Source organism: Daktulosphaira vitifoliae, unplaced genomic scaffold (genome assembly GCF_025091365.1).
Source record: "Daktulosphaira vitifoliae isolate Bord-2020 unplaced genomic scaffold, ASM2509136v1 Scaffold_2, whole genome shotgun sequence".
Classification (NCBI taxonomy): Eukaryota; Metazoa; Arthropoda; class Insecta; order Hemiptera; family Phylloxeridae; genus Daktulosphaira; species Daktulosphaira vitifoliae.
Genome location: NW_026099573.1, coordinates 3,972,085 through 3,986,449, shown reverse-complemented (window position 1 = coordinate 3,986,449; position 14,365 = coordinate 3,972,085). Strand labels below are relative to the sequence as shown.

The following is a 14,365-nucleotide window of genomic DNA, read 5'->3' as shown; positions in this document are numbered from 1 at the left end:
CATTTTTCCTTTGTTGACTGGCCTACGTACCTCTTATACTCTACCCAGATGGGGATGGGGTGCGGTAGGGTTGTGTAACAATGATTATATGTAGCACTTTCATAACGGTTACGGTGACAATTACTTAATTCTAAATCCTATTACAATAAATTACGATAATATCATACAGTTTGTTAACAAGATTGTTGAGTTGTTCTAGGATAGTCAAGCACACGCGCGTTATTACGACGTGTAATAACTCAGTTATTATACTACAATCTCCCTATTTACCTTTGTCACTAATCGGAGGTACGGTTCTCCATCATACCTTCATCATAGCCTTATTACTCCTCTACAGATATGTAGACGTAGGGTTACATTACTCTACACTAGACTATAGATCAGTTTAAATGGGGTTTTCGTTAATTAATCATCGAGTAAAGGGTTCTATAGGAGGAGAACAGCTTAGCAATTTTGAATGGCCCTCTAAGCCACGCCATTTACCACCACCATTATCCCAGACTTAGCCTCTTTCCGCCTCTGATCATGACCGTTACCGCTGTGTGATGGTGAGGTGTGGGGTTCCAGCTATCCCTTTTTTATCCTACTCATATAGTCTGTATTATTATTGCCGAGCTCTTTCTTTTAAAAACAAATATGAAAACTTTAGGTAATACTAACTTAATTGGAAATTTTTATGTTTTATTATATAATATTGTTTCCTAATAAAAAAAAATGTCAAAAATATTTTAATAGTGTTTCATAGTTTTTTTTCAATTTCTTAGTAACGGTTAAATATTATACTTAACATTAACATTCAATTTTACGTACTTTTATATCTGTTATATTACTATAACTGAATAGATGTATTTTTAAATGTTATATGGCTTGTTACGCAGTAATTAATAAAAATGTCTGAGGAAGAATTGGACGATACTTATAGCGAAAATTACAATGAAGATGAATACGAAATAGAAACAGATACACATGAGCGATCATACTCTGGAATTTCAAAAATAGGCGTAATTTTCCTAATCTTCAAAAAAAGTTCTTTTTAAATTACAAAATAAATTATAATTTTTAATGAGTCTAAATAAATATTTTGAAACTTTCAAATATTTGAAACTAATACGGCCGCTGGGGATTGACGGCCGGTTATAGAAAGTGTACCGGAAATCATGTGAAAAAAAGAGGCACAGTACGGGATTAAAACCCGCGACCCAAGGCGTCGTATAGACAAACCTTACCACTAGGCCACTGTGCACTTATGATTCAGATCCCGATACACTTTCATTTTGGTTGATAACGTGATGTGCGGCTGAGGGAAACACGGTACCGTGTCAAAACAATAATTAAATAACCTTTATTTTTAAACTTTTCAAACAATGTTTATTTAGGGATATGTAGCGAGGTGTAATATATATAGAAGTAATAAACACTTTTACGCTTTAATAACAACTATACTATATTACAACGAACTAACAAATAACAGCGAGAGACGAAGCGCGTTTAAGACAGAGTGCATAAGTGATTGACTGGAGCGACGATCTTGCCCTTAAATAGTCAGAGGAATCTTCTAGAGGCGGCGGCGGAACTCTCTAGAACATTCGACCGCCACATATATAATACAAGTCCAGAGAAATTAATTATTAAAATGTTTGTAATAATCCAATTCAATAGAAAGCCAAATCTTCCATAACTAAGTTATAAAACACTGTGTTTTAGAACACCTTTATGCACAGCAGTGTTTTTTAATTAACTGTTAACTTGTCTTCTCATAAATTAAAGATAAAAATAATTATAATTGAATCATAATGATCAGTTTTACATCCATCTATTTCCGCAACTTAACATGCTACAGAGGGTGGTGGTGGCCCTTATCCACATGTTAGGGAGTCAAAGATGATTGTTGGGTAAGCTAATAATGGACAAGGGTATTATGTCACTATAGACAAGACACCATCAATGAGAAAATCATGATTTAAATCTCTTTGACTTTCTGGGAATCGAATTCATAGTTTACTACCAATAGGTCAGGCCGACCAAATATAAATAGAGTAAAATTAATTAAATAATTTTTTAAGAAATTGATAATTGTGATGTTAAACTTAAAATATTTTCTTTTTTAAATTAAAACAATTTTTAAGATTTACAATGGCGATAGAAATAATAACAATGAAAGACATGGTTATGGCAAAGCTTTACTACCAAATGGGGACAATTATGAAGGACATTATGAAAATGGCCTAAGACATGGTTATGGGATTTATAAATTTCGTGATGGAGCAATGTATAAAGGATTTTATAAAAAGGGAAAAAGACATGGTGATGGTATAATGATTTACATGGATAGCTCTAAATATGAAGGTATAGCCGTTTTTATATCATTTTAATATTAACTAATTGATCAATGACATTGTAAATGGAAAAATCATGTATTTTATTTTGTGTACTTGTGGGCAGAATGAGAAAAGAAGTATATGTATTAGTAGAATACAAAAATTAAATAAATAATAATTTGTATACATATATAAAAAAAACTCATTTATCTAACGTTACACTATGAAATGACGAAAAATAAAAAATGAAATTTTGTTTATTTCCTAAATAAAGTGTATCAGAGATTTCAATATTGACACGGCACCGCCTTTTGCTCTAGGCTGGCGCTCACCCGTGTCTCTCTCGATATCAGCCGTCCAGCTATTAATATGACAATCGGTTGTCATCGGTCGTCACCCCGCCCTTGACACTGAGATAAGGCCACCGCCGAATATGGATTACCGATATTGCGGTCTGTTCCGTTTTCGACGTACACCTCGACTGGTGGGTTATTTTTGGTGCTGTGTCTTTTTTTTTTGTTTTCGACGTACACCTCAACTGGTCGTTCTTATTTTGGTTTTGTTTTTCAGGGATCCTCTGTGTTCTTTTAATTGGAATATATTAAGTTATATTTAACTACTAATCGTTTTATATATATATATATAATCGTGTACACTAGTGCGGTTGTACCATTTTGTGGATTACGCAATAACTCGCTGACGATAGTAATCTAAATTGAAGTATATTAATTAAGATTTAACTATTACTCATTATATATATATATATCTATATATATATATAATCGCGTACATTTGTGCGGTTGTACTATTTGTGGATTACGCATTAATAGTTATTTTAATAAAAATAAATATAAATATGACATTTACCTCAATATTTTTTTACAAATTAATGGGTTTTTGAATATTATAATTTTCAATTATAATTTCATTACATAATAATTTTTATACAATATTCGGCACTTAATAGCGGAATATATATGTTGTTTGTTTAACGAATGAATCGCAACTCTATTATTAATTATAATAGGTTATTGTATCTATAATTACAAAAAAAAACCAAAAAATTTAATTTTTTTAAATATTTTTCAATACCATTACTATGGGTTATTTCATATGAAATCACTTAGTGTATGCTATAGTATATTTTAAATTTCTGTACTGTAGTAGTTCAAATGAAGATAATAGTATTAATAATAGTTGAATAAAAATGATAAATCCACTTTACTTGTTATTTTATCAGCTCTTAGGTATATAAAAATATCTTACGAGTGAACTTGGTAAGTTAGAAAGTAACCAATGTATGTTTAAAAATAATAACAATTTTTATAAAAAGAATAAATGAATCGTAGCTTAAAACGTCAACAGACACAAATAGCGAAAACAATAAATTGAAGAGCTTTAAAGCATTGAATAAGAATTAATGAGCTTTATTAGAGCATTGACATATTTGTTCTTATTTTGGAAATTCTCTAAGAATTTCCATGATAATAATAGTATAACATAAGAATATACTTGAGCAGTAAGCCACGAAGTGGTACAGTATTATGATCTCTATTATAGAAGAATCCATTAAGATTTATGAGTTAGAAACGTATTCAACAGTACATTTACAAGCCAAAAATATTTGTATCATTTATGAAAATAATAATTTCGTAGTTAAAAAATGTGTGCGAAAGACTTCAATAAATTCAATGAGTTTTTCCTAACATTAGGCAATTATATTATCGTTAGCGGTGACAATAAGGCTCATTATCATTGAGGATCAAGATTAATCACTCCTAATGGACGTGCATAATTAAAATCGGTTGCTAATTATAATAACTAAATTGGTTTCGAGACACATAAGAAGACTTATTTAAAAATTTTTTAAATATACAGAATATTACAGATCTAACTGATGTACCTTAATACGAAACAACTTTATTTCTTCTAACTTATAATAATAAAAGTTCAATAATCACGCAAATATATTTATAAAAGATATATTTAAATAATATAAAAAGTACAAAACAAAGATACACTTCAAACAGTGCAATAATACAATTTTAAGGATAAAACTTATCGTCATTAAAGTATCACGCGAAAAGTGATTATCTTCGGTGCTCCCGAGGTTCTCTCTCTCCTCCCTACAATTCATTCCATTTCGTCTTATATACTAAAATATTTTGGTATTCTTCATTTTACGAATACGACATTAATAATACAATCAAAAAATGTTTATAAATATTTATTTCCTGGTCTAGTAACAATAATTCAGGAAATGACAATTGTTCAAAACATTACAAAAATGTTTTACTTTCAGCTTTACAAAATAATGACTTATATTACGCTGACAACTCTTTCATTTTTTAGTACATTTAAAATTTTCCTATAATATTTAACAATTTTTGCAAAAATTGTAAAACAAAAAGTTTTAAAAAACTTTATGGTTTAATTTAGTTATCTATCTATATAATATATTTTTGCATAATTAATTATTACTAAGCATCACTCTTATAACCTTTAGGGATGTCAAATTTATTTGATATAAACACAATTTATATATTTTAATAGTTTATAAAATAGAAAATAATGTAATTAGAAAAACTATACTGACAGCTTACCTTGTGTAATGTTGCAGACATTTAAATTCTTTCACCATTCCTTTGAAATAGATCACCCTATTTTCAATAGTTTAATCTATTTGTAATGTTGCAGAATTTATACACGTTTTTGTTTAATAAATATTATCAATTAGATGTGTGTGCAGTAGGTGTAAAGTATTTTAATAATTGTGTATGTGATAACTTCCACTAGTCAACCGGTCCGATATTTGTCATCGTATCGTCATCAGCTGACCGTACACTATGCACCTTAGGGTGGCCGCTATTTACATATGAAGGAAAATTTTTGTACGAAACTTCAGGAGCGCCGGGCGTAAATTTGTTCCTTTATGTTTAAAGATAATCTCTAAAAAATTTGAGCTTTATACTACTTGATTAACTGGGCGCACATAAAGCTCAAAGTTTTGGAAAAATATGGAAAATTTCAGTGTTTTACATTTTTAGACTACAGACTTTGTTTTACGAAAAATATTATAATATATAATATTTTAGCTATTGTAATTTTCTATAAAAAAGATCTTCTTACAATTTCGCGTTTATTTAATACTTTTTGGTTAAAATAATAAAACTCGACAATACTCGTGATTTATGAAAACTTCCAACTATTTGGTTTTTTGTAATTATCTGGTTTAATTTTCGCATTACAAAAAAAATTTTAAACATAAAATTTGTTTAAAATGATATTTTAAATAAAAAATGTTATTAGATAATTTCCCTTAAAACTGATAGTTTTTGAAGTATTGATAAATATAATAAAAATATTTTATCGATATGTTCTAATTTTTATAACGTGAACTATTTTGTGCTATTTATATCATACTGTGCCATGATTTCTGGATTCCGTTTAATAAACCTGTTTACTGATAATTTTTCTAAGTACAATAACAAAAAAAAAATATCTTAGAATGACAAAGTACTATCATTAACAGAGTTATAGGACGTGATAACACAATATTTTTGTAGTTTCTGAACTTTTTATCTCTACTAGCGATTGTCTTTTTTTTATATTATAATAAGTATCAATTTTTTAATTGTGTTAAGTATGTCGTCACTTCGCCAAAAAATTTTTCTTGTTGGATTTTTTAAACACCAAATAACCGGAAGTAAATTACCTTCAAATGGTGACTGTTTACGTGTTTTATTTTATAATATGCGAATTGCCAAGCTTAACTTTAATGTCAGTGCATCATTGGTTATTGAAGAATGTGTTATATACTGGAAAAAAGCAAAAATTCCTACACAAGAACTACATAAATGTAAATTAAAACTACAAAAACTTTATGAAGTGTGGCAATCACTCTCCAAAACTATTAATAGAACAAGTGAAAGTTTGAATAAACAGCGAACTGAATTTAGCGATTCTTTAAATGATTTGTTCGATATAGCACATAGAGATGCATTAATACTTATTAAGTACGATGAGGATAAGCAATTTTTAATCAAACAGCGCGAAAAAGGACGAACAGGCTGTATGGTAGGTATTGATAAAAAAGAAGAACTATTGGAAAAAACACGACAGCTAAGGATAGAAAAAGAAAACGAAAGAAAACGCAAATCTGCAGATATTGGCATTCCTTCTACTTCAGGTATGGCCATCAAAAGTATTAATATTAAAAAAAAACCATTTATTTTTAAGAGTATTGAACCGTGAACAGTGAGGGTATGATGTATCATTTTATCCAATCGATTACAGTTCTTGACTTACAAATTTTATATTTAAGTCATATTAATAAAAATATAAGCTTTTATAAAAGGACAAAAATTATTATACTATTGTATTGTAATATTTTAGCGGAGTTTGATGTTGCCGATTCTGAGAATTGTTCATCTGATTCGCAAATTGATTGCATCGAAGAAGAAATAGTTCAAGAACAAGAAATAAAAATCTATGAAAATCTCACAAAAAGGCCCCGCAAAGAATTATTAACCTCTCGACTATCTGCAGCTTTAGATAGATGTAACGTTAGTGGGCGAGATTGTATACATTTAATTATGGCTTTTTTGGATGCTGTATCTCTAGATCCATCGTCTTATGTTTTAAATCGGACATCAATTTCAAAACAACGGGAACAATTTCGAAAAAAAAATTACATAAGAATTAAAGAAAAATTTTCTCAGCTTAATGACAAAATAGTAACAATCCATTGGGACACTAAATTACTACATGATATAAGTGGCAAATCAGTCGAAAGATTGGCTGTAATTGCTACAGGTGCTGGTACTGAACAACTTTTAGGTGTTCCAGAAATACCTGCTGCTACCGGACTTGAAATGGCATCAGCTGTATATGATACGTTGGAAAGTTGGAACTTAATAAAAAATGTCCAAGCAATTGGATTTGATACTACAGCGTCAAATACTGGCAGGATAAAAGGAGCATGCATGTTATTGGAACAAAAATTAGAAAGGGATTTATTATATTTTGGCTGCCGACATCACGTTTCAGAAATAGTATTAGCAGCTGTATTTGGGAAATCTAAATTTTCAATTTCTGGGCCTGATATCCCACTATTTAAAAGGTTCCAAGCTAATTGGTCCCAAGTAAATACAAATAATTTTGTTCCAGGCATAAATAGTTCTGAAATAAGAAGTGTTGTTGGTGATGACTTGGATAATATTTTGAAAAATTATAATATTGCTATTTATAAAAAATATCCTCGTGAAGACTATCGTGAGCTTATTGATCTTGCAATCATTTTTTTGGGTGGAATACCCCCCGGAGGTATACAATTTAAGAAACCAGGAGCCTATCACATGGCAAGGTGGATGGCTAAAGCCATATATGCATTAAAAATTTATTTATTTCGTACTGAGTTCAATTTAACTAAAAATGAAGAAAAATCATTAACTCTATTTACATGTTTTATTGTAAAATGCTACATTATATATTGGATTTATGCACCAGAGGCAATATGTGCACCATTAAAAGATATTCAGTTTTTACGAAAATTGTATCAATATAAAGATATTGATCAAAATATCTCTGAGATAGCTATTGGAAAGTTAGTCAATCATTTATACTATTTAACAAACGAATGTGTAGCTTTTTCATTGTTTGATGATAGTATAAGTGTTGATACTAAAATCAAAATGGTAGAACAAATGACAACACTTGCTGAAATTGACGAAGACAACAAAGACTACCAAATAAAAAAGCTGTCTTTAAATTTAAATCAAGTACCTTTATTTTTAGAAAAATGTGATGATGTATTAATATCCCTGTTTAATGGACATTCAAAAAATATTTTTCAACGATACAAAATTAAAAAATTTTTACATATACACCCATCTCAGTGGTCAAGCTCTCGCGAATACCAACAAGGTAAACAAATTATTAAGGAGCTAAAAGTAGTAAACGATTCAGCTGAAAGGGGCATAAAACTTATACAAGATTTCAATAAAAGTATAACAAGAAACGAATCACAAAAACAATTCTTGTTACAAGTAAATATATACTTTTTTTAAAAGGTTACATATAATTATTTTTAACAATATTTTTTTTAGGTGGTACAAGATTACAGAACTCAATATCCTCAGGCGACAAAAAAAGTTTTGAATCAGGCGTATAATAAATAAATTCTTTGATTTCAATAGTAAATCATATAGAATATATACATATGAATATAACTGCATTTTTATTATAATTATTTTTTTTTTAAGTGTTGCTTTGTAAAAGTATTGGGCAATTATTTTAAATATTTTTATAAATTTTTCAAAAACTATCAGTTTTAAAGGAAATTATCTAATAACATTTTTTATTTAAAATATCATTTTAAACAAATTTTATGTTTAAAATTTTTTTTGTAATGCGAAAATTAAACCAGATAATTACAAAAAACCAAATAGTTGGAAGTTTTCATAAATCACGAGTATTGTCGAGTTTTATTATTTTAACCAAAAAGTATTAAATAAACGCGAAATTGTAAGAAGATCTTTTTTATAGAAAATTACAATAGCTAAAATATTATATATTATAATATTTTTCGTAAAACAAAGTCTGTAGTCTAAAAATGTAAAACACTGAAATTTTTCATATTTTTCCAAAACTTTGAGCTTTATGTGCGCCCAGTTAATCAAGTAGTATAAAGCTCAAATTTTTTAGAGATTATCATTAGACATAAAGGAACAAATTTATACCCGGCGCTTCTCAAATTTTAAAACTTAAAAAATAGCGACCACCCTAATATACTTTCATAATAAAACGAATAATAAACTGCACTAAGTNGCACCTATACCCATATTGTTGTATTTCCCCCCAATGGACGTGTCAAAGTTGGTACCACCACCACCAGGCGTCACAATCACCGGTCACTACAAATGTCGCGACAACGGATATTCTTTTTTTTTTCTCAACAATACTACTGAGGCGACAAGTCGTATTTTGTCTATATTTTTTTGTTGTGAAAACCACGTTTTTTTTTGTATGCGTATTTTTTTTGTCCTCCGTTTTTTTTTTTAAATAAAACGTTGAGATGCCAATGATGATGATGTGAGGCACAACTATGGCCGGTGGTGGGCCGTCACTCCTTAACTCAACCAATGACAAGTATCAATAAACTCCCCCTGTTCTACCCCTTTATTAATGTTGTATATATAGCACCTCTTTGTGCTTTCTCTTTATTATTCTTTCCTTATAAATATATATATATATATATATATATTTAAAATAATAATTAAAAATGTTCAATAATTAAAAAGAAAAAGTATTATATTATACATTTGTAAAAATTATAACTGAGATTATTTTATTGTACTTCGGGCATTATTTTTTTATTTAAACTCATTATATAATATAGAACATCATCGCCTATACTACTTGTCTACCAGTTTTTAAGTCCTTTTCCCCTAGAGTTAAGGTAAAAACTTAGTAAATTAAAACAACAAATGTGTCAGTTATATTTAAAATTCCACTATGCTCCGGTCTGGTAGAGGCTCGGCTAGTGGTGGATCCAACTTCGTTTGGGTTTATGTGCTTCATCGGTGAAAGTCTCACGGTTAGTTATCGGTGAACGTCACAGCATATAAATTTTAAATAATTAAATTAAAATATTATATTATACATGGCCTATGTTTTTTTCTCTCTATACCCTTTCTCTTTTTAATATTTGTTTTTTTTTTATCAAAACCTAGTAGCTCCGTCAACAAGTACTATCTTGTTTGGCGCGGCTACTAGGCCACTGTTCAGTGTTCCCCTGGGCAGTGGGTAATTAGTAGGCCCTCTGTTTTGGCTGAAACCTTACACATGTATATTTTTAAGTGGACAGAAATTATTAATTATTATGAATATATTATCATAAAAAACTTTGACTGCTTCATTTATATTAAGACCATTAAATATGCCATTCCAGTCTAACGGAGCAATACTGGACCTGATATTATCATAGTTTCAATTAAAAATATCATAAAACTGTTCAGAGTAAGATAAACATTCTACAGGAGAAATAGCTAATTCAATTTTCAAAGCAGGGTGGTACATGGAATCAAGTGGTAGAAGTGGACATACTTTGGATTTTACATTAAATTAAATTAAAATATTATATTATACATGGCCTATGTTTTTTTTTCTCTATACCCTTTCTCTTTTTAATAATATTTGTTTTTTTTTTTTATCAAAACCTAGTAGCTCCGTCAACAAATACTATATTGCTTGGCGCGGCTACTAGGTCACTGTCCAGTGTTTCTCCTGGACAGTGGGTAATTGGTAGGCCCTTTGTTTTGGCTGTAACCTTACACTTGTTTACGGTTTGTTTTTATATCCGTCAGTAATTGATATCATCGATGTTGTTTCTGTTGTTAATATCAACTGTCAGTTTATTGTTTACATCCGGTTTTTTGTTTTTATTGTTATTTACGGTCTTCTTGGCATTTAGCTCTTTCTTTTCTACACTAGAAAATTGTTTGTATGTCAATTGAAGTTTTTCCACACATTAAGTTATTTTTTTTGTTGTTTGTTGATATTATTTTTGCGTGGTGTATAATAGGAAACCAAATTTTGTTAATAGTACATCAATATTCTCTATTTTAATTTTCTGGATATTTTTAAATTTCTATTGCTTCTTTGTAAACCGTTTACCATAAATTTCTTCTAAATTCAATATTTGGACTTTGTTAAATTAGATCTCGTGTCTACTGTTTTTAACGTGTTCAGCTACTGCGGAATTTTCTGTTCTTTGATAATCTACATTTTTTTCGTATTCTTTTATTCTTGTCGCAAAAAAGCTCTTCCACTTTGTTCAGTTTATGATTTACCACATGAACACAGTACTTCATTAATTACGGGTGATCATCTAACTGTTCGGTTTGAAGATGGTTCATATTTTGAATTTTTTTGCGATTCTTGAAATGTGGTTTTGTAATTCCATTTATGTGCGGCCGTTTAGTGTCCCACTCTCTTGTCATCATTATTGTTGCACGTTGTACTTTTCTTTTTTTTTCGTTTCCTAAGTGCCTTGTTTATGCTTTTGATTGTATATCCGTTATTTTGTAGTTCTTGCCATAAGAACGTTTTTTATTTTTTATATGTTCTTCATCAGCTATTCTAACACACTTGTTGCCATTAGATGTAGTAATCCCATTTTTTGCGAGAGTCAGTGGTGTGAATCAGCATGTGAATATCAGTCAATGTGTATACTTTTTCTGTACATTTCCGTACTTAATTATCCATTGAGCTGTTTTTTAACCAGCAAGTCCGGGAATGGAATTTTTTTTTCTCGGTTTACATTGTAATTAACCATGTCATAATAATATTAAATAAATAAGAAAATAACTGTAGAATATATATATATATATATATATAATGAAAACCGTAACCAAAACCTCGTGACAAGTCATTATATAACCATGATGAAATGTGATTATCTTAGACAAGGTTGGAGTACATGAATTAATTGAAGAATGTAACACAATGAAAAAAGGTTTGTGGTTATAAATAAAAAACTAAGTAAATGCAATGCCAAAAAACCGAACGGTCAAAAAACCTCGTCTATAAATTAAATCACACAAAAAAAATTATAAACATGCTAAGTATTATAACGTGCCTTCCATTTAAGCTACCTAAAAAAAATATATAAAAAAAATTTACAATACTTACTTATTGCACGGCGTACAATTAAAAAAAAAATAAGGCACAAACCATAAAAACAATAATATACAAAGGCCTAAGAAAAGGCGGGTAAATTTGGTCGACGCCCGAAAAAAATTAAATTACATATTTAAAAATGTTGCAGCGTACAGAGCGAAAAATTCACTCGCCATAGCCAGATCCTAACACACACGACCATCTGAATTCGTGATGCAAATCTGACAACCCGTCAATGCTTGATCTGCGATTCGATGACGACATTTCGACTTTAGCCTTTAAAAATAGGGGTTTACGAATTCGATTCAATCCAATGCCGTAAGTTAATATTCCATATTCCAAAATATGGACTGCGCTTCAATTCCTCCAATTTGACTATGCTCTTCTCGTCCACACTTCGGAACAAAGTTTGTCCGTTCAGGCCAACCTCTGTCTCATGGCGGACTTTCCAGATCGCCGTGTTCAGCCTTGGGTTTTGTTTTGCCAAAATTTCCAAGATCTTTTTGGACTCTTTTGACTGCTCTAGTATATGAGAGACCATCCGTTTGTACTTGATCGGATTGTAGGCTTTCAATTGGAATTCTGCACCGTCCTAAGGTTTTATCAGGTTGACATGATGGGTGAGCCACTTAAGAGAGCTCTCTAGGGCTGCACGATCACAAGTGCTCCAATGAGTTTTTTTTTTTCACACGGTCGACCGCCCTGAAACTACCGTGAGGTATTGTTTCAGGGCGACCGACGTCACTATAAAACTCACACCGCCGTGTTGTGACTCAGTACGATATTAATTAAGAGTCACAACATGACGTGGCCTCCTCCGTTGGCCAGATCCCAGAGTGGGATCCGTTGCCCAGGTCGCACCACGTGGAAGTGGGGGTAGGATTTCGCTGTGGGTTGGCATATAATTCACAATAACACAAACACAAAAACACGAAGAGGACAGGACCCCTAAGCGGGCTTTTACAATCCTCCCAACTTTCTGGGACAGGTGGCCTTCTTCCTTACACGTGAAGCACGCACCGGTCCGGTCGGGACCGCTATAGGCCGTCTGCACGTGCCCTCTCTCGAGGCACCTGTAGCAGTGCAGTCCCTTGTCCTTTAGAACACAGATCCGGCACGTGCTCCATCTTACCCGGAGCTGTGTCAGCCCGACAAGCGGTTGCGCAGCCATGATGGCCACTTCGCACCACGCGAAGCGGCCCTTGCCACTCCCGTGTAGTCAGACTGATACCGAACCTGCCGGTGCAACGACCTCCAATCAATGAGTCTGGTGACTTCAAATCTTGGTATGTCAGTTCCATCAGTACCCGACAATATCAAGTATTAAAGTTCCTTTTGACTTTTTTAAATCGTCGGTTTCCTTGTCTCCCTCCTTTGGCTGGGTTAGGGGGATCTATTCGCTGTTAGCAAGCAGGTGTGCTCATGCCTACCGGTCCCAACTAATCAAAGACTTGTTAAGAGCAGTGGTACGTGTTGCCACTCCCACTGAATTAACTATGGTCTGCACGGTTTTTAGGCCCGTGATCCTTGCGGATTCCACTGCGGGATTATTAGTAATAAATAATAAATAAAATATATATCAGAAAGGCACCCCAACGGCCCGCATATCTCATAGCTATGCGGGTCGCCTTGGATGGGGCGGCTTCTACCCCGTGGAAAGCCGTAGGAAAATGGAGGTAGGCCGAGGCTACTCATCATGTAATAGCCTAGACCCGGACAAGCAGGAAGATGGAATAGATGAAAGGAATGTGGACTGGGCCTAAGGGACCCATTCCGGGGAGACGAGGAGGCTCCCGTGTTGCGGGGGGACGGCGATATTCACCCGACACCCACCCGCCCGAAAACCCTATTCGACCTGTTGAACGTGTGCCAGTTCAGCAGGGTACCGCGGAGGACTGACCTTACAAGTCCACCCAAGAGGTAGCGGCTTAGCCCAAGAGCCTTAAGGCTCTCTAACGAGCTAGGTAGCCACACCCCTCGCCAAGTAATGGTCGCGGCGACTGTATGCACATCAGTCGATTGGTGTCTCGCCATGATTTCGGACTTCAAATCAAGGCGGCTGGCGTACTTTCGTACTTCTCTTCGTGCCAGTCTTTGATGTTGGTGGCCGAAACAACCTGTACATCCAGGATAACGGATCTCGTACCTCTTGTCTCATCCGCAATAGTTGCGACGAGGTCCGGCTTGAGATTACCATCCCTTAAGACGTAGAGGTGCTCACGCTCTACTTGAAACCCTTTTTCGGTAAGCGCTCCAGCTATGCGCTTCACGACATGGTCGTGTCGGAGAATTCTCCCCCCATGAGTTCTTGGGCACACTTGTACGATGTGCGCAAGGGTCTCCGAAGGCGCAGCACAACCCCGGCA

The 14,365-nt window shown here is 32.6% G+C and overlaps 1 protein-coding gene across 1 annotated transcript in view; it reads left to right on the top strand.

Annotated features, from left to right (window-relative positions):
* Positions 1 to 890: 890 nt before the first annotated feature.
* Positions 891 to 14,365, top strand: part of LOC126897319 (radial spoke head 1 homolog) — a 19,061-nt gene continuing 5,586 nt past the window's right edge. Inside the window, exons 1-2 of the mRNA XM_050670835.1 lie at positions 891 to 1,001; positions 2,127 to 2,346. Coding sequence (XP_050526792.1) covers positions 891 to 1,001; positions 2,127 to 2,346 — 331 coding nt within the window. The remainder of the gene's footprint in view (positions 1,002 to 2,126; positions 2,347 to 14,365) is intronic.